The following is a 25,426-nucleotide window of genomic DNA, read 5'->3' as shown; positions in this document are numbered from 1 at the left end:
CCTCCAAGACGATTTTGATTGTCAGTGAGTTCCCCAAAAGGAGCGTGGATTGTGGCAGGGGAGGTTCATACTGCGGAAGGGTACTACTGAGGAAGGAGGCCACCGTGAGAGGGGCAGTACCGATTCCATGCCCTATATCTGTCGCCAGGATGCAGAGGGAGTTGGTGGATCTCTGGGACAATAGGAGGCTCTGGGTGTCTGCCGTGGCCCTGAGTCTTCCGATTCGGGAGGGCGGTCGGTCAGCGGGCGGCTCTGCCTCGGGACACGTACACCGAGCAGCCTCTGAGGTGGCGTGCGCCAGCCACACACACGGCGGTTCGCGGCGCCGGCGGCGGGCATTAGCCGCGCCGCTATGCCGGAGCTGCCGGGCTTCACTGCAAATCTGGGTCAGCGTGCTCCTAAGCTGCGGGGAATGGCGCTCTGGCCGTGAAAGAGACCCGCTATTGCGGATGGTGGCGCGGCGGTTCGGGGGTGTGGAGTGATTCCAGCGGGCGTTCTCAAAGGACCTGAATCTTGCGGTCTCCTTCGGGAGCCGCCCCCCGAACTGTGCCGTTTCGCGACGCGCCGAGGCGGTTCTTATTCTCCGGCGCACACCCCACCCTTCACGGTGGCAATTGCACGGTAGCGCCAACAGTAAGACTGGGGTTCTTTGAGATGTCGGAGGAAAGCGGAACCAGATAAAGTTTATTTTCACTGTCTTGTACGATATGAAATTTGTTGTCTTGCCGCAGCAGTACAGAGCAAGGACATAAAATTATAAATTACCAATTAAATAAGTAGTGCAAAAAAAAACCTCATTAAGATAGTGTTTATGGTCACGGGGAGAACATCTGGCAATCAGCATCGAACCTAGGTCTCGGGAGCTGGAAATAGTGACTCCACTAACTAATGCTCTGTGCTGTTCACTTCTGCTTGCAAATCCCCCTGCCGTTGGCCAATGACGCAGGTGTAAATCCTAGATTGGTTATGTGTAACGCTCTACCGCGGGTTACAGTCTATCTGGGTTCAATTCCTGCCGCTGTCTGTGAACAGTTGCTACATTCTCCCCCCCCCCCCATTGCGTGGGTTTCCTCCGGGTGCTTCACTTTCCTCCCCCATTCCAAAGGCGTACGAGTGAGGGTTACTAAGATGTGAGCACCCTTCCCCTCTACCCGCCTTCTTATTCTGGCTTCTGCCCCCTTCCTTTCCAGTCCTGATGAAGAGTCTCAGCCCAAAACGTCAATCATTTATTCCTCTCCATAGATGCTGCCTGACCTGCTGAGTTCCACCAGCATTTTGTGTGTGTTACTCTGAATCTCCAGCATCTGCAGAATCTCTTGTGTTTTCAACACACACTTGTGTAAATGAAACTGTTTCAAATATTTATTTTAAACAAAAGTTATGGCTCTGAGCTGGCTCAGAAGGAGGGTGGTGCAAGTTAAGAGGGGCAAATAGTGTCTCTGGGAACACCAGTAAAATTCCCTGAAGTTCTCATTCCTTGCTCTCCGGATCTGAGCTGGGACGAAGGATTGCTGATACTTTCAGACCACAGATGGGGAAAGAGAGCACGACAGAGGGGGTGAGTGAGGGATGACAACCGCAGACTCAGTTAACGTCGACTCTGGCGAAAGACTGATCCATCCCCAGGCTGTTCTCCACAAACACTTCGTACTTGCCCGCATCCGCTTTTGTAATGTTTTTGATTGTCAGGGTTGTTGAGTCTACATCGATATCATAGAAGATCCTGTATGGGGGAGAGGGGGAGAGGGAGAGGGGGGGAGGGGGAGAGAGGGAGAGGGGGAGATAGATAGGAGCAGAATTAGGCCATTTGGCCCATTGAGTCTGTGCCACCATTCTGTCCAATTCTTCTGCCTTCTTCTCATAACCTTTGACACCCTGACTAATCAAGAACCCATCAACCTCATCTGTAAACACTGTATACCCAATGACTTGGCCTCCACACCCATCTGTGGCAATAATTTCTACAGATCCACCAGCTTCTGGCTCATCTTTGTTCCAAAGGCAGGTTGCTGGATGCCAACCGCCATAAAACAAGATACAGACAGACAGAGGTTGTTGTATCCAATCTCTCCACAGTAGCTAAAACCCTCCAAGCCAGGCAACTTCCTGGTGAATCTCATCTACACGCTCTCCAGAAACAATGACATCCTTCCTATACTGTACTGACCAGAACTGCGCACAGTACTGCAAGCAATTTACTTTTACCTCATGATTAGACTGTGCCTCTATCACTCCTTAACAGGGAGACATACTCTGAAATTTTTAACTTAGTCGTCATCAGAAATGGAACAAAAATTCCCACACTGAAGGGCAGGCAGAATTTATCCAGGGTAGAAAGGGAGACACAGAAAGAACTGTAAAAACAACCAAGATGGCAGATGACATCAAGGTTGGTGGAGTTGTGGATAGTCATGGGTTACAATGGGGCATTGACAGGATGCAAAGCTGGGCCAAGAAGTGGCTGATGGAATTCAATCCAGACAAGTGAGAAGTTAATCACTTTGGAAGGTTGAACTTGAAGGCAGAGTACAGGGTTAATGTCAGGGTTCTCAGCAGTGTGGGGGAACAGAGGGATCTTGGGGTCCACATCTGTAGATCCCTCAAAATTGTCCCAAAAGTTGTAAAAGTTATTAAGAATGTATATGGTGTGTTGGCCTTCATTAATTGGGGGATTGAGTTTAAGAGCTGCAAGATAATGTTACAGCTCTCTCTATAAATCTCTAGTTCGACCACCCATGGAATATTCTGTTTATTTCTGGCCATTTCATTATAGGAGGGATGTGGAAGCTTTAGAGGGAGTGCAGAGGAGATTTACCAGCACACTACTCAAGAGTATGTCTTATGATGAAAGGCTTTTCCTGTTTGGAGCAAAGGAGGGTGAGAGGTGACGACAGAGATGTACAATGTATGGATCAAGTAGACAGCTGGAGACTCCCAGGGCTGAAGTGGCTTATACGAAGGGTCATAATTTTAAGGTGATTAAAGGAAAGAGGGGATGCCAGAGGTTTATGTTTTTTTAACACAGTGTCTGGTGGGCGGATGTAATGACCTCCCAGGGGTGGCAATAGAGGGAGGTACAGAACAACCATTTATAAAACTCTTAGGAACATGGATGATAGAAAAATGGAGGGCTAAGTAGAAGGGAAGAGTTAGATAGACCTTGGCATAGGGTAGACGGCTGGCACAACACCACTGGCTGAAGGGCCTTTTCTGTGCTGTACCTGTTCTATGTTCTATGAACACAGTGGGTCGAGCAGCATCTGTGGGGAGAAATAAACTTTCAACATTTGGCAGGGATTGTTCCCACAGAAAGATACAAAAGTATGAGGGGTATAGACAGGGTAAATGCCAGCAGGCTTTTTCCACTGAGGTTGGCTGAGGCCAGAACTAAAGGTCATGCATTAAGGGTGAAAGGGAAATGTTTAAGGGGAACATGAGGGGGAACTTTTTTGCTCAGAGGATGGTGGAAGTGTGGATTGAGCTGCCAGCGGAAGTGATGGATGCAGGTACGATTACAAAATCTAGGAGAAGTTTGGATGGGAGGGATGTGGAGGGTATGGTCCAGATGCAGGTTGATGGGATTAGGTAAAATAATAGTTCGTCACTGACAAGCTGGCCTGATTCTGTTTGTTGTACTCTATGACTCTATGACCCTTTTTGTTCCTCCAGCAGGTAGTATGTTGCTCCGGATTCCAGAGTGTGCAGTCTCTTGCACACTCCCTCCCCCTCCCCCACCCCCCAGACAGCACAGGTCACTCTAGGAAACTGTCAAAGCATGGGGGCATTATAGAAATTTCCGAACTACTAAATAATCAAAAGCAGCTGGAATACCTGAGGAAGGAGCAGTCATGGGGAAAGCCTTCAGCACCAAGGACAGCAGCAAATAGTGGGAGTGTATTACACAGCACTTCCGAACATACAGTATTCACTCATGCCAGAGCCCCAGTACAGAAACTTCCCACTACATGTAGACGTACCATTTTGTAAGAATAGTAAAATCCCACTGACTGTATCACACACAGCCACCCTTCTCCTAATTGATATTGAATAGCTATTCACAAGCACGGAGACCTACACAGCTGACCTAACACACCCTTCTAAAATACCTCCCTGTTGGACAGATTAGATGAGGATATAACCCAAATGCAATAGGGCCATAGAACACTACAACACAGAAACAGGGCTTTCAGCCTTCTAGTTCATGTTATTCTGCCCAGTCCCACTAACCTGCACCCAGACCATAGCACTCTGTATCCCTCTCATTCATGTACATATCCAAACTTATTTTAAATGTTAAAATTGAACCCACATCTACCACTCCCACTGACAGCTCATTCCACACTCCCGCCACCCCTGTAGTAGGTGACCAGAACTGCGCTAATATTCCCAATTAGGCCTTACCAAAGTCTTGTACAACTCCAACATAACATCCCAACCCCTGTACTCAATGCTCTGATTTATGAAGGTCAATGCACCAAAAGCTCTCTTTCCAACCTTCTCTATCGGTGATGCCACTTTCGAAGAACCGTGGACACAAGAGATTCTGCAGATGCTGGACATCCAGAGAAACAGACTCAAAATGCTGGAGGAACTCGGGTCAAGCCTGTGGAAGGGGATAAAAAGTCACTGTTTCAGGCATGCTGAGCCCTGGCCCGAAACATTGACTCTTTATTCCTTTCAAGAGACACTGCCTGGCCTCCTGTGTCCCTCCAGCATTTTGTGTGTGTTACCAAGTTATTATGGATCTGGATTCCCAGATCTCTCTGTTCTACTGCACTCCTCCGTCCCGTGCTGTTCATTATGTAAGTTACCCTGGTCTGTCCTCCCAAAGGGCAACACCTCACTCTTGTCTGCATTACATTCCATCTGCCATAATTTGGCCCATTTGTCAATAAATCAAATGGACTGAAATGGAAGCAATTTCAGCCCCTGTGAGTTTGAGATTTGATGCAGTCTGTTACCTCTCATCCTCTTCGATATCCTCTCCGTCCTTTGCCCATCCAACGTCAGGCTCTGGCTCCCCGCTGATTCGCGCCACCAGCTTCACCGTCTGCCCGACCTTTGCCTTCACGTTATCTGGCCCCTTCTCAATTTTCCCCGGAACTGCGTGGACAAGACAGAGAAGTTGAGGATGATCAGAGTGCGAGGGCCACAGGGGCAGAGAGCGGAGATCTTGGCAGATGCAAGAGAGAGGCGGCAAGTGGTTGCATCTTGCATCCTTCACCCTGCAGGGTCACTCATTAACATGGGGCGAGTCCCACTACACAACAATCAACACACAAGCCTGTCACCAGGCATGTGGCTGGTTCCTTGGCCCCAGTCCTAAGAGATTCGAAAGGCAGAAGCTCAAACTCCCTGGAATCTCAGGGACTGGCTGTTCGGCCCATCACAAACACACTAGTTTTAGGGTGGCATAGTGGCAAAGCAGCAACCCGGGTTCAAACACTGTTACTGCCTGTAAGGGGTTTGTTTGTGCTCCCCATGATTGTGGGAGTTTCTCCCACATTCCAAAGACAAACCAGTCAGCATGAGTAAGCTGTACACACGCTAGCTTGGCAATACTTCTGGGATGACCACAGCACATCCTCAGAATGTGTTGACATATTTCACTGTATTTTCTTACGTTTCAAGGTACAATTTATACTTTCTATTGGATTTCAGGGCCTGGCAGTTCAGCCCATCAAGAACATACTAGCCCAATCAATGAGCTCTCCAATGAGTTTCCCTTCCTCCTCTGACTCACCTATAGGAGGTTCCTTTTCAAACCTCTTTTCAGATGTTGTGTATCTGAGATCACAGAGGTAAAATAACAGGAGATACAGAGTGGTAGGGAAAAGGTCAAAGAAAAAGCCGCAGTTGCTGGAATTCTGAAATAAAAACAGAAATGTGTTGGAAACACCTGGCAGGGTAGGCAGCATCTGTGGGTAGTGAAACCAAGTTCACAGCTCAGGTCAATTAGTCATCGTCAGGACTGGTAGAGAGAGGAGAACAGGCTGGTTTAAAGTTGACATAGGAATGGATAAGATACAGGGAACATCGCCGATCAGGTGAGACTCTGGTTGTCATGGTAATCACAATGTTTATAGAACCATCAGGTTAGTAGTCATTGCAGGCAGTGGGGGAGGATGGGAGAGAGGGGTGAAGGGTTGCAGGTTTGCTAGATGGGCAGGGGATGAGAGTGGGGGCAGGAGGGGGGCAAGAGTGCTGTGGGAGGCAAAAGGTGGATCAATGTTGAGAGGGGGAGAGAAAAGGGAGAGGAGAGGGGTAAATGGGGCAAGGGAGGAGGATAGGACGAGTAGGAGAGGGAGCAGCAGGAGGGGTAGAGGGGAGAGAAAGAGTGGGAAAGAAGGAAGGGGAGAGTGAGAGAGGGATTTAAAAGCTGTGAAATGTAAGTCAGAGCTGTTACTGAAAGGAACATTAGAAAAACCCAGCAGGTCGGGCAGCCCCTATGGAGAGAGAAAACCTACAGTAGCAACAAAACAGGAAATGCTGAAAGAACTCGGCCAGTCAGGCAGCATCTGTGATAGGAAGGAGAAGTCTGTCAAGGATTTGGGCCAGCAACCGTTGCTGAGTTCCAGTCCTGGCCAGGGACTCTGATGGTTTCTCTCGCCTCACGTGGACATGCTGAGTTATACAGTGCTGAAACAGGCCCAAATGGCCCACACTGACCCAGATTCCTGTCCAAGTTAATTCCATCTGCCTGCGTTTGGCCCATATTCCTCTAAACATTTCCTATCCATGTCCAAGCGTCCTTTCATTATTATTGTACTTGCCTCAACCACTTCCTCTGGTTGCTGGTACTCATATACTGGGTGAAAAATTTGCCTCTCAAGTTCCTATTAAATTTTTCCACTCTCACCATAAACCTGTGCCCTCTAGTTCTTGATTCGCCAACCCTGGGAAAAAGACTGCCGTCTGTAAGGAGTTTGTACATACCCCTGTGACTGAGTCACGTTAACCACTGTACACACCGGGCAACTTACAGTGTGGAAGCAACGAGCCAGACCCTCTAACACGAAAAATGTGAGACCCCCCCCACAAAAAGAGAGTGCCTCCCGCGCGCAGTCGGCTGATTCATGTTTGCCACATTCTCGCAATCAATCTGATATCTCGGTGGCGTAGTGGTTAGCGTGACGCTGTCACAGCTCGGGGGCGCCTGAGTTCAGTTCCGGCATCCTCTGTAAGCCCATGCATACGTGGGTTTCCTCTGGGTTCCCTGGAGTCCCCCCACAGTCCAAAGACGTACCGGTTAGTAAGTTAATTGGTCATTATAGATTCTCCTGTGATTAGCCCCGGGTTAAATTGGTGGGTTGCTGGATGGCACATCTTGAAGGGTGAGGAGGGCCTGTGCACACTGTATCTCTGAGTAATAATACTGTTTACCTTCCACGTCACTACCAACTGGTCCATCAGCACCAGGTCTAAACCCCTGGCACCCCCTGCCCATCAGCATCAGCACTGGGGGAGCCCCTGCACTGGAAGGACCACGGCAAGTACTGTTCACCAGTACCTTCCCAAGAGCAACAAAACGCTGGTCGGGTCTTGTCAGGCACACACACATTTTCACTGGAATGGAGCCAACAGGCTATGACAGGTTGAACAAACTTGGGTTGTTTTCTCTGGAAGGTCCGAGGCTGGGGGGAGATCCGATAGAGATTTATAAGATTATGAAAGGCATAAAATTATAATATTATTAAAATCTATCAAGTTATGAGAGGGTAGAGAGTACTTTTCCTAATTTAGAAGTAGCAGCTACTAGAGGACAGGTTGAGGAACAGGCTGAAGATGGGCTGACTGAGCCAGAGCTTTTCTCCTTATAGGAAAGAGGAAGAGAGGTAACTGAATAGAGCTGCATAAGCTGATAAGCGGCATAGGTCGAGACTTTTTGCAGGGTGGAAGTGGCCAATACAGGGGGCTATAACTTAAAGGTGTCTGGAGGAAAGTATGGGGGGGGGATGTCAGAGGTAAGTTTTTTTACACAGGGATTGGAGGGTGGAGGGAACACACTGTCAGGGGTAGTGGTAGAGTTATTTAAGAGACAGTTAAACACATGGGTGATAGAAAAATCGAGGGCTATGTGGGAGGGGAGGTTGATCTTAGAGTAGGTTATAAGGTCAGTACAACACTGTGGGCTGAAGGGGCTGTACTGATGCACGTTCTATGTTCTAGGAGACATGTAAGAGAGGAAGTCTAACGCAAGTTCTTTTTTTATACAGAGAGTGCTATGTGAAGGTGGAGGTGAAGGCAGGTACAAAGCGGCGTTTATGAGGTTGTTAGACCGACAGAGGGAATAGTGAGATCAGGATCGTGAGCAGGCAGAAGGGATTGAGTTTAATTTGGCATGGTGTTCAGCACAGATATTGTGGGCCAAAGGGCCTGTTCCTGTTTCATGCTGCAACGGAGTGTATGGGTTCTGTTTACCAGTGGGAGCACTGGAGAGAAGTTCAGGGGGTTGTGAATAAAGTTACAAGGGGGTCACACCAGCAGTGTGGAACAGTAGTGTAGCAGTTAAGCACAACACTTTGCAACACCAGCGATCTGGGTTTCAGTTTCCTGTCACTGTCCGTAAGGAGTCTGTACGTTCTCCCCGTGTTTGCGTGGATTACCTCCTGGTGCTTCCATTCCCTCCCACATCCCGAAGTTGTATGGGTTAGAGTCAGTTACTTGTTGGCACCAGAAATGTGATGACACTTGCGGGCTACCCCCCAAGCATATCCTCGGATTGTGTTGGTCGTTGACACTAACAAAAACAATTTTTCTGTATGCTTCAATTACTGTACATGTGATAAGTAATGTAATTTTTAATCTTTGATGAGGTCTCTCACCTTCAATGATGATCTTTGCGGAGTCGTACGCCTCTCCGAAGGTGTTGGTGATCGAGATGGTGTACTTGCCCAGGTCTGATAGAGTCCCGTCCCTGACCACCAACGCCACCACGTCTGGGTCCTCAAACACGTAGCGGTACTTGGGTCCATCCTTGAGTTCCCGGCCGTCCTTGAACCAGCGGATCATGGGGTCTGGGAAGGCGCTGACCCTGCAGTCGAGCCTGGCTGCGCTGCCCTCGATCAGCACAACATCCTTCAGGTCTTTCAGGACGCGGGGTGGGCCTTTCTCCCGCAGTTCCCTGCGCGACCTGCAGCCAGGAACGGAGGGGTCGGAGCCAGGGGCATTGCATCTCACCTCCCCCCCCCCCGCCGCTATACACACAGAGCCAAGGGCAGGTACACACACACACACACACACACTCCCCAAAGACACGTCGACACAGATCAAGGAGCCAGTCCTCATCTGGGGTCAGAGATGGAGAGGGTCATCAACTTTAAATTCTTCTGTGTTATTATTTGAGAGAGTCTGTCCTGGGCCCAGCACGCAAGTGCAAATACAAAGAAAGCACGGCAGCAGCCTCTACTTCCTTAGAAGTTTGTGAAGGTTTGGCATGACATCTAAAACTTTGACAAACCTCTGTAGCTGTGTTGGGAAGGGTATATTGACTGGCCGCACACAGCCTGGTATGGAACTACCAATGCCCTTGTATGGAGATTCCCACAAAAAATTGTGGATACAGGTCAGTCCATCACGAGTAAAGCCCTCCCCACATTGAGAACATCTACATGCAGCATTGTTGCAGAAAAACAGCATCCATCAGCATGGATCCCCACCACCAAGGACATGCTCTGTTCTCGCTGCTGCCATCAGGAGCCTCAGGACCCACACCACCAGGTTCAGGGACAGTTATTACCCTACAACCATCAGGACCCACACCACCAGGTTCAGGGACAGTTATTACCCTACAACCATCAGGACCCACACCACCAGGTTCAGGAACAGTTATCACCCTACAACCATCAGGTCCCACACCACCATGTTCAGGGACAGTTATTACCCTACAACCATCAGGTCCCACACCACCAGGTTCAGGAACAGTTATTACCCTACAACCATCAGATCCCACACCACCAGGTTCAGGAACAGTTATTACCCTACAACCATCAGGACCCACACCACCAGGTTCAGGGACAGTTATTACCCTACAACCATCAGGTCCCACACCACCAGGTTCAGGGACGGTTATTACCCCTCAGCCATCAGGTCCCACACCACCAGGTTCAGGAACAGTTATCACCCTACAACCATCAGGTCCCACACCACCATGTTCAGGGACAGTTATTACCCTACAACCATCAGGTCCCACACCACCAGGTTCAGGAACAGTTATTACCCTACAGCCATCAGGTCCCACACCACCAGGTTCAGGAACAGTTATTACCTCTCAACCATCAGGTCCCACACCACCAGGTTCAGGGACAGTTATTACCCTACAACCAACAGGTCCCACACCACGAGGTTCAGGGACGGTTATTACCCCTCAGCCATCAGGTCCCACACCACCAGGTTCAGGAACAGTTATCACCCTACAACCATCAGGTCCCACACCACCAGGTTCAGGAACAGTTATCACCCTACAACCATCAGGTCCCACACCACCAGGTTCAGGAACAGTTATTACCCCTCAACCATCAGGTCCCACACCACTAGGTTCAGGAACAGTTATTACCCCTCAACCATCAGGACCCGCACCACCAGGTTCAGGAACAGTTATTACCTCTCAACCATCAGGTCCCACACCACCAGGTTCAGGGACAGTTATTACCCTACAACCAACAGGTCCCACACCACGAGGTTCAGGGACGGTTATTACCCCTCAGCCATCAGGTCCCACACCACCAGGTTCAGGAACAGTTATCACCCTACAACCATCAGGTCCCACACCACCAGGTTCAGGAACAGTTATCACCCTACAACCATCAGGTCCCACACCACCAGGTTCAGGAACAGTTATTACCCCTCAACCATCAGGTCCCACACCACTAGGTTCAGGAACAGTTATTACCCCTCAACCATCAGGACCCGCACCACCAGGTTCAGGAACAGTTATTACCCTACAACCATCAGGTCCCACACCACTGGGTTCAGGGACAGTTATTACCCTACAACCATCAGGTCCCACACCACCAGGTTCAGGAACAGTTATTACCCCTCAACCATCAGGTCCCACACCACCAGGTTCAGGGACAGTTATTACCCTACAACCATCAGGACCCACACCACCAGGTTCAGGGACGGTTATTACTCTACAACCATCAGGTCCCACACCACCAGGTTCAGGAACAGTTATTACCCTACAACCATCAGGTCCCACACCACTAGGTTCAGGAACAGTTATTACCCTACAACCATCAGGCTCCCGAACCAGTGGGGACAACCTCACTCACTTCACTCGGCCCATCACGGAACTGTTCCCACAACCTGTGAACACACGTTCAAGGACTCTTCATCTCTTGTTATTTCTTTGTTTTCTTTCGTATTTGCATAGTTTGTTGTCTCTTGCACTCTGGTCGTCCACCCTGCTGGTGTGATCTTTCATTGATTCTATTATTGTCTTTGGACCTATTGCGTATGCCCGCAAGAAAACGAATCTCAGGGTTGTATGTATAAGGTGACTGATAGGTACTTTGATATCAGTTTACTTCGAAATTTGACATACACAAACAAAACTCGTGCACGCACATCCAAAACATATACACTTGTACATAAAACACACACAAACACAGAACAGAGATACTCTTTCTCTCACACATACACACACTCACTCTCACACACTCACACACACACAGAACAGAGATACTCTCACACACACACACACACACACACACTCTCACACACTCACAGAACAGAGATACTTTCTCTTTCTCTCTCTCACACTCACACACACAGAGATACACGCACACACTCACACACCCCCAGCTCAGAACGTCAGACAAACAACGAGCCCTTCAGCCCACAGTGCCTGTGCTGAACACAATGTAGAGTTAAACTAAATTTCTTCTGCCTGCACATGGGCCACAACCCTCCATTCCTACCCTCCATTCAACACCCTCTTAAACACCACTTCTCACAGCCCGTTGGGGTTGGACAGTGAATTAGCCAGAGGCCACTCGGCCCCTTGATCCTGCACCACCATTTAATGATGTCACAGCTGAACCATCTATAAACTTGACTCCACACTTCTTCATCAGTAACCTTTCAACACCCTTGCTTATCAAGAATTGATCTTTCTCAGTTCTGAATAAGAGTCTCTAACTCTAAGCATTAAATCCATTTTTCTCTCTACAGATGCTGCTTGACCTAATGAGTTTTTCCAGCATTTTCTGTTGACAGGGTGGTTAAGAAGGTGCATGGTTTGTGTATGGGGTGTTGGCTTTCATTAGTCAGGGAACTGAGTTCAAGACGGCAAACTAATGTTGCTGCTCTATAAAGCCCTGGTTAGACCACACTTGGAATACTGTATTGTGTTTGGTTCTGGTTACCTTCGTTACAGGAAGGATGTGGAAGTTTTAGAGTGCAGAGGAGACTTGCCAGGATTCTGCCTGGATTAGAGAACATCTCTTATGAAGATAGGTTGACTTTACTCTTTGGAGTGAAGGAAGCTGAGAGGTGGTTTGATCGAGGAGTACAAGTTAATAAGAGGCATAGATCGAGTGGACAGCAGGGACTTTTCCCAGGGTGAAAATATAGGGGGTGGTGTCGGAGGTAGGGTTTTAATACAGAGCGTGGCGTGGCGAGTTCGTGGAACACACTGCCAGGGGTGGCAGTAGAGGCAGATACATTAGAGACATTGAAGAAACTCTGAGATAATCACATTGATTAATGAAAAATGAAGGTCTTTGTGGGAGGGAAAGGTTAGCTAGATCGAGGAGTAGGTTAAAAGTTGATACAGCATCATGGGCCAAAGTGCCTATAGTGTATGCTATACTGTTGTATGTTTTAAATGGGACCAGCTTTGACGGGCACTTGTCCAGCATGGACCAGTCGGCCTGAAGGACCTGTTTCTGTGACTCTAAGTATTCCTCATGTGTTTGCTCCGTGCATTCTTCATTTTGTTACTGTTTTATCTTGCTCTGCCCTGGTGCACCGTGTAATGCATTTGATCTGTCCAAGCTGTACACAAGCCAGGCTTTTCACTGTAGCTTAGTACATGTGACAAAAATAAATCAATTTATCAGTAGGGGCGGCATGGTAGTGGTGCAGTTAGTGTAACGCTTTACAGCACCAGCGATCAGGGTTCAACTCCCAACACTGCCTGTATGTTCTCTCTGTGACACGTGGGTTTCATCTGGGTACTGCGGTTTCCACCCACCTTCCAGACACATACTGGTTAGGATTATTAAGTTGTGGGCATGCTATGTTGGCACTGGAAGCTTGGTGATACACTTGCGAGCTGCCCTCAGCTCATCCTTGGACGTGTGTTGGCCATAGACACAAACAAAGCATTTCACTGTACCTTTCAGTGTTTTGATGTACATTCTAATTACTTAATCTTAAATATTGTCAGTATACCAATTTCCTCTGGCAACTTGCTCCATATACCTGCAAGTTGATAGGGCGTGTGGTGTGTTGGCCTTCATTAGTTGGGGGTATTAAGTTCCAGAGATGTGAGGTAATGTTGCAGCTCTGTAAAACCCCGGTTAGATCACACTTAAAGCATTCTGTTCAGTTCGGGTCACCTCATTGTAGGAAGGATATGGAGGCTTTAGAGAGGGTGCAGAAGAGATTTACCAGGGCGCTGCTTGGATTAGAGAGCATGTCTTATTAGGGTAAATTGAGCAAGCTAGGGCTTCTCTCTTTGGAGGAAAGGAGGATGAGAGGTGACTTGATGGAAGTATACAGGGTGAAAAGAGCCATCGATCAAGTGAACAGACAGATACTTTTTTACCAGGGTAGAAATGGTTGCTACATGGGGCACAATTTTAAGATGAATGGGAGAATATGTGTGGGGGGGGGGTAGTGGAGGAGTATGTTAAAGATATGCTTTTTTACACAGAGAGTGATGGGGTGCGTGGAACACTCTGACGGGGCTGGTGGTAGGGGTGTATATATTAAGGAGGCATGTGGTTGAAAAAAATGGAGGGTTATGTAGGAAGAAAGGGTTAAATTGATCTTAGAGTAGATTAAAAGGTTGGTACAACATCATGAGCCAAAGGGCCGGTACTGTGCTGCAATGTTCTGTGATCGATACCCACCACTGAGACCCCTAACCCTTCAGTAAGTGCAGTGGGCTCTTTCTGCTTTCCTGGACCCTCTCTTCAGGGTTGCCTTTGCTCCTACCTGTGCCCACGGAATGAAGCCTGGATCTTGATGGCTGCGTCCTGCACTGTAGGGTCGTTGATGTCTATGGTGCATCCCGGAGGTGGGGGTGCCAACTTCTTGGCAGGAGACTGCGCCGTCCTTGACATCTGTGGACAACAGAGCCACACAAACCGGTGAATTAGGAGCAGGAGAGGACACGTAGCCCCCTTCCAGCTGCTGTACTGTCCTGCCAGTATCTGTAGTAATCCATACCCCAGTGTATCATCCAAGTTCACCGCCCCCAGCTCCACCTGAGGTGTTGGTCAGACCACATTTGTCATATCGTGAGCAGTTTTGGGCCCCTTATCTAAGGAAAGATATGCCGGCATTGGAGAGGGTCACAAGAATTACCCTGAGAATGAAGGGATTAATTTATCAGGACCATTTGATGGCTCTGGGCTTGAACTCACTGGAATTTAGAAGAATGAGGAGGGATCTCATTGAGATTAACCTATCGAATATTGAAAGGCTTTGGTAAAGTGGACCTGGAGAGCATGCTTCCTCTAGTGGGGGAGTGCAGGACCGGAGGGCACAGCCTCAGAGTACAAGGACACTCCTTCAGAGAGAGGAGGATGAGCAATCTCTTTAACCAGAAGTTGATGAATCATTGCCACAGACAGCTCTGGAGGTTGAATCATTGGGTATATTTAAAGCAGAGGTTGATAGGTTCTTGATTAGTAAGCATATCAATAGTTACAGGGAAAAGCAGGAGAATGGGGTTGTGTGGGAAAATAAATAAGCCGTGATGGAATGCTGGAACACTGTCAGTGGGGTGAATAGCCTAATTCTGCTCCTTAGTCTTATGCTCATCTTATTATGATCTAATTTTAGTATCATCTGTAAAGTTACTCGTCAACATATTTACACTTTCATCCATGATCACAAACAAGAGACCATGGGAGAAGTTTCTATCACGGTCCCCAGCATGTTCTGAGCTCTGACCACCCCCCAGGACATGGTCTCACCTCCCCAGAAATGATTCTGCTTGAGTCTGTCTTCATTTTCCTTGAGAGTTGACAAGCAAGGGTTAAACCCAAGGCACCTGAGCAGTTTAACAGTTCAATTCTCACCATTGCCTGTGAGGAGTTTGTTCGTTCTCCTCGTGAGGTTCCGCCTGTTGCTCTGGTTTCCTCCCAAATTCCAAAGACGTACGGGTTAGGGTTGGTAAGCTGTGGGCATCCTATGTTGGAGCCAGAATCATGGCGACACTTGCGGGCGGCCCCCAGCTCGTCCTCAGACTGTGTTGGTCATTGACGCAAATGACACTGTATGTTTTGGTTTTGATACATCCGCCTTCTTAACCACCCTGTCAACTTGTACGGCAACTTTGAGGGGCCAATGGACCTAGACCCCAAGTTCCCTCTGTCCCTCCATAGGTGCTTCTATTAGGACCAAGTTGACTTTGAAAGCGGATTGATCAGTGGAATGGATATTCCACACCCCTGACGTAGTTCTGGATCTGTGGGGAGAGCCCCATTTATTCATTTCCATAGATGCTGCCCGACCTGCTGAGTTCCTCCAACATTCTGTGTGTGTGCTACTCTGGATCTTTAATATCTGCAGAATCCCTTCTGTTTATGATTTGCTGCCCCACCCTACCCTCCCCTTCCGCTCCCCACCCTAGACAGAGACAGTTGGTCGCTCACGTCTGCCTGCGACTACAAGAAACTAGAGAGCTGTGGGCACAGATCAGCACATCATGGAAACCAGCCTCTTCGCCATGGGCTCGGCAGCCAGCATAATCAAAGACCCCACCCACCCCAGGCGCTCTCTCATCTCCCCACTCCCAGCAGGCAGGAGATACAAAAGCCCGAAAGCACGTACCACCGGGCTCAGGGACAGATTCCACCCCTCTGTTATATAGCTATTGAACTGCCCCTAGTACAATAAAATGGACTTTTGGCCTCTCAGTCGATCCCGTTATGATCTTGCACCTTATTGTTTACCTGCACTGCTCTTCCCCAGCTCGGCTAAACAGCCCCACTGCCTCGTGGGCAGCCTCGGGACAGGCGAAGGCTACGGGAGTAAACCCGGAGCGGAGCCGCTAAGGTGGACCATGCTTCCGGCAGCTCCTGCAGCCGAGCTGGTGCCAAACGTACCGCTTCGTTAGCTTTCCTATGGTGAGGCCGAGAGGGGGATCTTGACGACTGGAATTCTCAGGATCTCCGCACCTTCCGCCCGGGCTTGTGATGTATCTATGTATATTGTGACAGTTAGAGCCAATTCCAGTTCACTGTTGTAATGAATTGATCAGTGTGGACAGCATGCTGGACAAGGGTTTTGGTGCTGGTGACAATAATAAACCCATTTACCAGTTTACCCCCTTCACTTACCCCGGGGTAGCGCCGGCTCCTCGCTGAAGAAACTGCTCCCTCAGCCTACTGGGAGAAGCACAGCAAGACTCAACGGGTGGACCCGCGGGAGAAGGGGGAATGGGCCGTTATATAAGCGCGGAGAGGGTGTGGTCGGAGGGGATGGAAGGGTTGTTGGAGCTGAAGGGGGAGGTGATGGAGGGCGGACCCACCCTGCCCGCATTCCTGGAGCTCTCTTGCCTTCTTTGGAGGGGGCGGAAGGAGCCTCTGGGCAGAGCCGCATCCCCGCTGGCCGTAGCCCCACCGCCTGGCCTGCCCGTATATAGCGGTGGCCGGGCTCTCCCGGGGCCGTCGCGCTAATTGCGGCCTCGGCTGCTGCGTAAGGAAATAGCTGAAGAACCAAGATGTCTTTTCCCCAGCGGCCGCGCAGCAGATGGTGGGTCGTCTCGCCGACGCCCACTGACAGCCTGAGACACGGGCCACTTCCAGGGCAGGGGGAGGAAGATGGGGAGATGGAGCGACGTGTGGGTGGGTGGTGGGAATGGAGAGAGGGAAGGTGGAGAATGGAGGGAGATGGAGAAGGAGAGAGGAGAACGGAGGGTGCTGGGGGGAGGGGGGGTAAAGAGGGTGGAAAGTAGATGAAGGGAGTAGGGAGGAGGGAGATGGAAATAGGGAGAGAGAGAGACGGAGATGCAAAGAGGGAGGCAGTGTAGAGAAGGTTCACTGGTTGGTGTCTGGGTTGTATGCGTTGACAGATACGGAGAGGTTGAGTCAATTAGATCAATACACACCAGTATCATTGTACCTTTAGTGACAATATTATCCACTTGACCTGACCTGAACTTCAACTTAAATGCTGAGGGTGGATGTGGAGGACACATTTCTCCCAGGAGGAGTTTAGAAGGAAGTGGCAACTGGCTCAGAAACACGGCTCACCCACTTAAGACACATTTGATAACAAAGGATTTCTCATTCTGTTCCTGGAGCTGCAGATTACGGTGTCATTATTCAAAGTCTCAGAAAACAAAATGGAGCCAACACCAAGTTCAACCATGAACGTATTGAAAACTGGATTGTTTGTCCCACTTCCTTCCTGGAGGAGGCTAACTAGCATTCACACCAGGACCACCGGACTAAAAAAAACAGTTACTTTCCCCAAGCAGTAAGGCTGACCAACACCTCCACCCACTAACCCACCCTCCACACCCCCAAATGCCGCTACTGTATCACTTTCTGTCACCTTGTGTACAGACACTTCTGTGCCTTGCATCACTTTATACAATCAATCCATGTGTATGAGCTATCCTATGTATTTATGTTTATTGTATTTTTATTATTGTCGTGATCTTTATCTTATTATTTCATTCTCGAAAATGATTCCGGGACCGAAAGGCTTGTCATAGGACGAGCGTTTGATGGCTCTGGGCCTGTATTCAGTAGAATTCAGAAGAATGAGGGATGACCTCATTGAAACCTATCGACTGGTGAAAGGCCTCTATGGAGTGGATGTGGAGAGGATGTTTCCTACGGTGGGAGAGTCTAAGACCAGAGGACACAGCCTCAGAATAGAGAGGCATCCTTTTAGAACAGAGATGAAGAGGAATTTCTTTAGCCAGAGGGTGGTGAATCTGTGGAATTCTTTGTCACAGACAGCTGTGGAGGCCAAGTCTTCTGTATATTCAAGGCAGAGGTTGATAGATTCTTGATTGGTCAGGGCATGAAGGGATACGGGGAGAAGGCAGGAGATTGGGGCTGAGAGGAAAATTGGATCAGCCATGATGAAATGGCGAAGCAGACTCGATGGGCCAAATGGCCTTATTCTGCTCCTACATCTTCTAGTCTTATGATTTTTTTGCTGCATCAGATCTGGAGTAAGGATTATTTCATTCTCCCTTGACACTTGTGTACTGGAGATCACACTAAACAATTTTGAGTCTTGAAAGAAAGTGACCCCATTCCCCCCCCAATTCATTTCATGTACTGTATTTTTGTCTCTGTGACCCCCCCGGGTCCCTGCAGCTTCCCTGAGACGTTCCTCCGCTCCCGATCTCCCTTGCATTCCGATTTCCTTTCCCTCACTCCATCTTCTGAGCCAAGTTCTGCTGTCTCTTCTCTGTCTCTACACATCGTCTACTTAAGATCTGTCTCCCTGTCCAGGGAGTTGCTCTCACCTGTTGGAAAATCTCTTGCAGCTGTGGGGAGGCTTCAAACTTAACTTAGTGACATTCTGTGGAGGTGATTGCTATGTTAACGTTCTCTAGTGGGTTCTGGAGGGTGAGTGACAGACGTGCTCTGGTTGGTGGAATACTAGCAATATAATCAAGGCCAATTCACCCTTATTCTCACATATACACATCGGGAAACAATGCTGCCCAACAGACATTCAGCCCAGATTCAGCTGCTGACTCTCGCCTCACACAGAGGCTGATTGGCAGTGGGTTTATTATCATCACTTACCCTTGATGGAGCTGGCTGAGTTCACAACCCTCTGCAGCTTTGTCCTGTCCTGTGTAGAGACCCTGTCCACACCAGGCTGTGATGCAACCAGTCAGAATACATCTGTAGAAATTTACTAGAGTCTTTGGTGACATACCAAGTACCCTTAAACGCCACTGGCATGCCTTCTTTGTAATTGCCTCGTGCAGTCCGACAGGTCATCCCAAGGTGGTAAAAAGTGCAGTGCAGGTACATAGAACATTAGAGCCCAGTACAGGCCCTTTAGCCCACAATGCTGTGTTGACCCTCTAACCTGTTTTAAGATCAACCTAACCCTTCTTTTCCCCATAGTCCTCCATATTTCTGTCATGTATGTGCCTATCTAAGAGATTCTTAAATATCCCCAATGCTGCTGGTCTACCATCACCCCTGGCTGGGTGCTCGATGCATCCACCACTCTCTGTGTAAAAAACTTATCTCTGACATCCCACTATAATTTCCTCCAGTTACTTTAAAATTATGGCCCTTTGTATTACCCATTTCCATCCTGAGAAAATGTCTCTGGCTAGCCCCTCTATCTATGCCTCTTCTCATTATATACACCTCGATCAAGTCACCTCTCATCCTTTTTCATTCCTGAAAGAAAAGCCCAGCTTGTTCAGCCTAACCTCACAAGACATGCTCTCTAATCCAGACAGCATCCTGGTAAATCTCCTCTGCACTCTCTCTAAAGCTTCCACATCCTTCCTATAATGAGGCGACCAGAGATGAATTCAATATTCCAAGTGTGGTCTAATAAGGCCAACATACCATTCACCTTCTTAACCACCCTATCACCTTGCATGGCAGCTTTGAGCAATCTATAGACTTGGATCCCAAGATCTCTCTGTTTCTCCACACTGCCAAGAATCCTGCCATTAACTCTGTACTCTGCCTGCAAGTCCAACCTTCCAAACTGAATCACTTCACACTTCTCCAGTTTGAAATGCGTCTGCCATCTCTCAGCTCTGCATTGTGAATCACTTCACACGAATAAAGAAATTACAGGGGTAACAGCAAGACAAGTAGGGAGATCAAGAATTCTTCTTTATTAATCAAGTCTGTTCAAAGGGCTGATTACAAGCTGTCCTTGGGCTTGTTGATACCTGTTCTCAAACTTCTGTATCATTTGCTGTATGGGGGGGAGGGGAGAAGAAAGAATGACAGAGGTAAGTGTTAATGCTGAGGTACTTTGTAAGGCATTGGTCAGACCACACTTAGAGTATTGTGAGCAGTTTTGGGCCCTTTATCTAAGAAAGGATGTTCTGGCATCGGAGAGGGTCCAGAGGAGGTTCACGAGAATGATCCCACGAATGAAAGGGTTAATGCATGAAGTGCATTTGATGGCTCTGGGCCAGTACTCGCTGAAGTTTAGAAGAATGGGGATGGGGCTCTCATTGAAACCTATCTAATATTGAAAGCCAATCCTGATGAAGGGTCTCAGTATACAGCATCGACTATTTATTCATTTCCATCGATGCCTCCTGACCTGCTGAGTTCCTCCAGCACTTTGGTGTGTGTTGCTCTGGATTTCCAGCATCTGCAGAATCTCTTGTAAATATTAAAGGCCTATAAAGAGTGGATGTGGAGTGGATGTTTCCTGCAGTGGGTGAGTCCAGCCTCAGAAAAGAAGGACGTCCCTTTAGAACAGAGATGAGGAATTTCTTTAGCCAGAGGGTGACGAACTTGTGGAATTCATTGTCACAGATGGCCGTGGAGGCCAAATCAATGGATATATGTAAAGCGGAGGTTGACAATATCTTGATAAGTAAGGGTGTCAAAGGTTAAGGAGAGAAGCCAGGAGAATGGGGTTGAGAGGAATGATGGAATGGCAGAGTAGACTCAATGGGCCAAACAGCCAGATTCTGCTCCTATTCTTATACAGCTTGGACCCTCTAACTAGGGTCTAATTGGAGTGTTCAAGGGTTTATATGTAGCATAACAGATACCTGGGATCAAATGCTGGGAGTGGGTTACAGTCTGGGGTCTAACCCAGGGGTTTGAAGGGGTTTATATTTAGAATAATAGATCCCCATGAGAAGTTACAGGCTGGAATCTAATCCAGGTAATAGGGGTCTTTATACAGAGAAAAATAGATCCTCCAGATTCTCTGGAGTGGGTGACGGACTGGGATCTAATCCAGTAGTTTGGGGGTTTACATACAGAATAACATTTGTCTAGGAGTGGGTTACAGGCTGGGATCTAATCCAGGGGTTTGGGCATGGAGTTAAATATAGAATAACAGATCCCCATTAAGTAGGTTACAGGCTGGGATCTAATTCAGGGTGTTTATATGTCGAATACTAGATTCCTAGGAGTAGGTTACAGGTTGCCATCTAATCCAGGGGTTTATATTGTGACAAGAATACACATAGATTAAGATGTAGCTGTCCTGTGCCGGCACCAGTGGGATCAGCAGTTGGTCTGCCACCTGTCTTCAGGAGAGAGAGAGATAAGGAAAACAATGGAGCAGCATTTGGAGATGTTAATGAAGGGACGGGAGAGAGGAACGGAAGGAGAGCTGTCAAGAGCAGCTCCCCCTTTGAACCCTGAACTGTTTGAAGTGATGGACAGGCGATACCCCAGCAGGGGGATAAAATGGGACAGGTTTGCTAAGGCAGGACACACACGACACCCGAGGTAATGAGACCCTGGAAGCGGTGCGCCTCTCACAAGTTGATGGGAGCTTTTGGACGGCTGATCGCGGGATCAAGCCATAGACGCTCAGGGTGGAAAGGCACGATCGGCAGGAACCTGGTGTGTGTCCACCCTTGCCTGGGTGCCAGGTTCACTGCAGGGAAACGATTCGTATCTGGAAACGGAGGGGTCACGGTCAGTGACCTCAGATGACATCACAAAGGATTCGCCTGAAAGCTGACTGCGAAGGTCTGTGTGGAAGTCGTTTTGAATATTCATTCGTTTTGCTCTCTCTCTCCTTCCCCACCACTGTCCATCGCCACGGCAACGATTACTGCGAACTGAACTGAACTAAATTGAACTGAACTTTGCGTCACTTTGAAACTGGTCATTTACCCCTAGACAACGATAGCGCTTGATTGATCCTGTTATCTGAATTCTGTGTACATGTATGTTTATCATTGCTGAACTGTTGCATTCATTATCCTTTTGATTAGAGTACTGTGTTGCTTGTTTCTTTAATAAAACTTTCTTAGTTCTAGTAATCCAGACTCCAACTGAGTGATCCATTTCTGCTGGTTTGGCAACCCAGTTACAGGGTACCTAACATAAGTGGGGTTCTCGTCCGCGATTTTGAACGCTAAATTTGGGATGGAGTAAGTTGATTGGGTCAAAATTCCCGAAAGAAAGAAAAGACAAACAGCAGAAATGGAGGCTGAGGAAATTATAAAGGCGCCGACCTTGGAGGCATTAGAGGATGCCAGGAAATCGGAATTGGTAGCAGTGGCCAAACGGTTGAATCTTGCTAAGGGGAAGTCGACAATGAAGAGAGAGGAGATACACAGAGCTATCGTAGAGCACTATGTATCTAAAGACGTGTTTCCCCAAGGCGAGCTGGAGGTGGTGTCTATTGAAAAACCTGCCGGAGACGCGGTACAGGTGCAGCTTGAAAAACTGAGACTCGAGCACGAGTTCCGGGTACGGCAGTTGGAGTGAGAAGAGAAAGAGAGGGACAGACAGTTGGAGTGAGAAGAGAAGGAGAGAGAGTTTGAAAGGCAAGAGAGAGAGAAAGAGTTAGAAAGGCAGGAGAGAGAGAGGGAGAGAGAGAGAGACAGTGGGAGCGAGAAGAGAAACAGAGGGAAAGGGAATTCGAGCTGGAGAAATTAAGGATAAGGGCAGAGCAGTGGCCCGTGCCGAACCAAGGTGGAGGGTTCCGGGCGACCCAGGAGGTTAGGCTGGTTCCCCCATTTGACGATACCGATGTGGATCGGTACTTTCTCCATTTCGAAAAAGTTGCTACAAGTCAGGACTGGCCGAGGGATAAGTGGGCTGTTTTGCTTCAGAGTGTACTGAAAGGGAAAACCCAAGAAGCTTACTCAGCTTTGTCCGCGGAAGATGCCCAGAGGTATGAGGTGGTGAAAGAGGCCATCCTCAGGATTTATGAGTTGGTCCCGGAGGCATACCGGCAGAGGTTCCGGAATGCGAGGAAGCAGTGGGACCGCACGTATTTAGAGTTTGCCCGTGAGATGCAGACATATTGTGAGCGTTGGTGCGCCTTGAAGGGGGTAGAGGAGGATTATGACAGACTGCTACAGCTGATCCTGATTGAGCAGTTTAAAGGTTGTGTCCCTGAGGGTATGAGACCCTACCTAGATGAGAAAGAGGCAGCCACGTTAGCCGCAACTGCTAAGTTAGCGGATGAGTATGCGTTGACGCATAAAATGAAGTTTGCCCTGAGTAAAGGCTACCAGAAGGGTAGTCAGGACGGCGGGGAGAGTCCGCCAGAAAAGTCAGAAAGTAAGCCGGGGACTAGTGAGAAGGATAAGGTAGACCGGGAGCAGTCTGGTAGGAAGTCTCCTGGGGTCGTCTGTTATAATTGCGGGAAAGTCGGACACTTTGCGTCCAGGTGCTTTGCCCCAAAAGAAGGAGACGGGAAAAGGAAAAACGGCGATCTTAACTGGTTGTATCGAGCTGGTAAACGAACCGTTAGGGAAGGACAGGTCTGCCAAAGTTAAGGAAGGGCGTGAGAAGTTTATCTCGGCTGGATTGGTGTCAGTGAAGGAGGGGTTAAAACCAGTTCCAGTGCGGATCTGGAGAGACACGGGAGCGTGTCAGTCACTAATACTGAAGAGTGTATTAGGGTTTAGCTCAGAGACCCAGACTGGGGAGGTCAAGGTGAAAGGTATTGGGGGAGGGACAGAGTCAGTCCCTTTGCACCAGATACACTTACAAAGCAACCTGGTCTCTGGACTAGTCACGATCGGGTGAGGTCCGAATTACCGATGAAAGGCGTGGAAGTCTTGCTCGGTAATGACCTCGCCAGGGGAATCATGTTCCCAGCCGTGAGATTGACAGGTCAGCCTGCCAGCAGTGAGGCCCCGCCCATGGACTCACAGGTTCATCACGGGACCGCGGTAGTAAATTTAGCTGAGACGTTTCTGCCAGCCTTGTACGAGAAGGGGGTAGAAAGTGAAAAGAAGGAGTGTAGTGAGACAAGAGGTAGTGAGGGAGCTGGGACAGACGTAGCAGTAGCCAGGAAAGAATTTGTGCAGACGCAGGAGCGAGACAAGGGGCTGATGGTCTTGGCAGAGACAGCTCTCTCTGACACAGACTTAACAAGGGAACTAGTAGGCTATTGTGTAGAGGAGAAAGTGCTAAGGAAGCAAGGGAGACTAAGTGCTGTGCCCACAGATGAGGAATGGGGGGTGGTGCAAAAGAGTTATGGGGATGAGGTTTTTAACCTGGCCCACAAGGTACCCCCCGGTGGATATTTTGCGGTACTGGAGGGAACAGTTGGTGGAATCATGAAAGAGGTTTACCGGCTGCCCAGGGGGAAGGATGTTATTGATTATGACCGACGCGAACTGAGACGGTCACAGGCTTTTGATATGCTAACAAACCTAGTCGGTGTTAGCGTGGAAATCAATGAAGCTAGGGTCCCCCCCGATAAGAGAAAAAAACCATTTTGAAAAGATGAGTATGGTATCGACCAGATGGGAGAAGGCTATTGTTTTGGCCAGGTCTGCTGATAAGGTCTCTCCCCTAATCCCCGAACAAAGCGACTCTTTAGGAGAAGTAATTAAACGACTCGCACCCGTGTGTTTGATTGTCCCGAGGCGATGCAAAGAACTGGGACGTTGGGTGGTGTCTGTTACAATAGGTCAGCCTAGTAAACAACAGCCATATAGAATGAGTAATTCAGTGACTAAAGGGCTGACAAACACAGAGGTGTGTATTGGCAATTTAATACGGCTGTCTGAAGCCAGCTTGATAGTGAACCTTGAAAAAAATGAGTTCGGCCACACGAGGGTCACTTACCTGGGAATTGTGGTGACACAGGGGCAGCTGGCAGCGATGCAAGCTACAGTGCAGGCTATCGCTGACCTCCCAACCCCGACAGACAAGAGGGCCCTCAGAAGGCTCTTGGAGATGGTGGGGTACTGTAGGAAGTTTTGCAATAACTCTGCGGTCACTACCCCTCCCCCTCCTACTAAGCCCTTGCGAGAGAAAACTAAGTCGGAATGGGACGACCCTTGTTATTGTGGTCTGGGACAAAACCAAATGAGAGGTTACATTGATCGCAATTCATCAGTGTTTTTGGCCACTATGAAGTTTGCTAAATTGGAGCCTGGTCTAAGGGATTATTAATAACACATATAAAAGGAACAGAAAATGTGATGGCTGACTGTCTGTCAAGGTGTTGACAACTTCAAACTCACTGTATTAGCCAAATAGCTGATAAAGATGTATATTTGTGTGTACTAAATAATGTACTCATGTTTGTAATTTTAACCCCCCGGTAAAAATCCTTAAGG

At 48.5% G+C, this 25,426-nt stretch overlaps 2 protein-coding genes across 2 annotated transcripts in view; both read right to left on the bottom strand.

Annotated features, from left to right (window-relative positions):
• Window positions 1–1,480: 1,480 nt before the first annotated feature.
• Window positions 1,481–16,600, bottom strand: LOC140199867 (SPEG neighbor protein-like). Its single transcript, XM_072262377.1, has 5 exons — window positions 16,521–16,600; window positions 14,167–14,294; window positions 8,826–9,133; window positions 4,962–5,103; window positions 1,481–1,723 (listed from the first exon to the last, which is right to left on the bottom strand). Exons 2-5 carry the CDS (start codon window positions 14,292–14,294, stop codon window positions 1,585–1,587), a joined length of 717 nt encoding a protein of 238 aa, XP_072118478.1. The 5' UTR covers window positions 16,521–16,600; the 3' UTR covers window positions 1,481–1,584.
• A 3,417-nt stretch (window positions 16,601–20,017) lies between these two features.
• Window positions 20,018–25,426, bottom strand: part of spega (striated muscle enriched protein kinase a) — a 392,740-nt gene continuing 387,331 nt past the window's right edge. The window contains exon 41 of the mRNA XM_072261057.1: window positions 20,018–20,106. Within this exon, the coding sequence (XP_072117158.1) occupies window positions 20,100–20,106 (7 nt within the window). The 3' untranslated portion in view covers window positions 20,018–20,099. The remainder of the gene's footprint in view (window positions 20,107–25,426) is intronic.

This window comes from Mobula birostris, chromosome 6 (genome assembly GCF_030028105.1).
Source record: "Mobula birostris isolate sMobBir1 chromosome 6, sMobBir1.hap1, whole genome shotgun sequence".
In the NCBI taxonomy this organism is placed as follows: Eukaryota; Metazoa; Chordata; class Chondrichthyes; order Myliobatiformes; family Myliobatidae; genus Mobula; species Mobula birostris.
Note: the sequence above shows the minus strand (reverse complement) of the source record. Positions and strands in the feature narration are given on the sequence as shown.

Excerpts from the sequence above, each read along its gene's own strand:
- LOC140199867 (XM_072262377.1), bottom strand. The coding sequence starts at position 14,294 with ATGTCAAGGACGGCGCAGTCTCCTGCCAAGAAGTTGGCACCCCCACCT. Across the intron at positions 5,104-8,825 it reads CGCAAAGATCATCATTGAAG|TTCCGGGGAAAATTGAGAAG; the intron begins GTGAGAGACCTC and ends TTGTCCACGCAG. Across the intron at positions 1,724-4,961 it reads GATATCGAAGAGGATGAGAG|GATCTTCTATGATATCGATG; the intron begins GTAACAGACTGC and ends TCCCCCATACAG.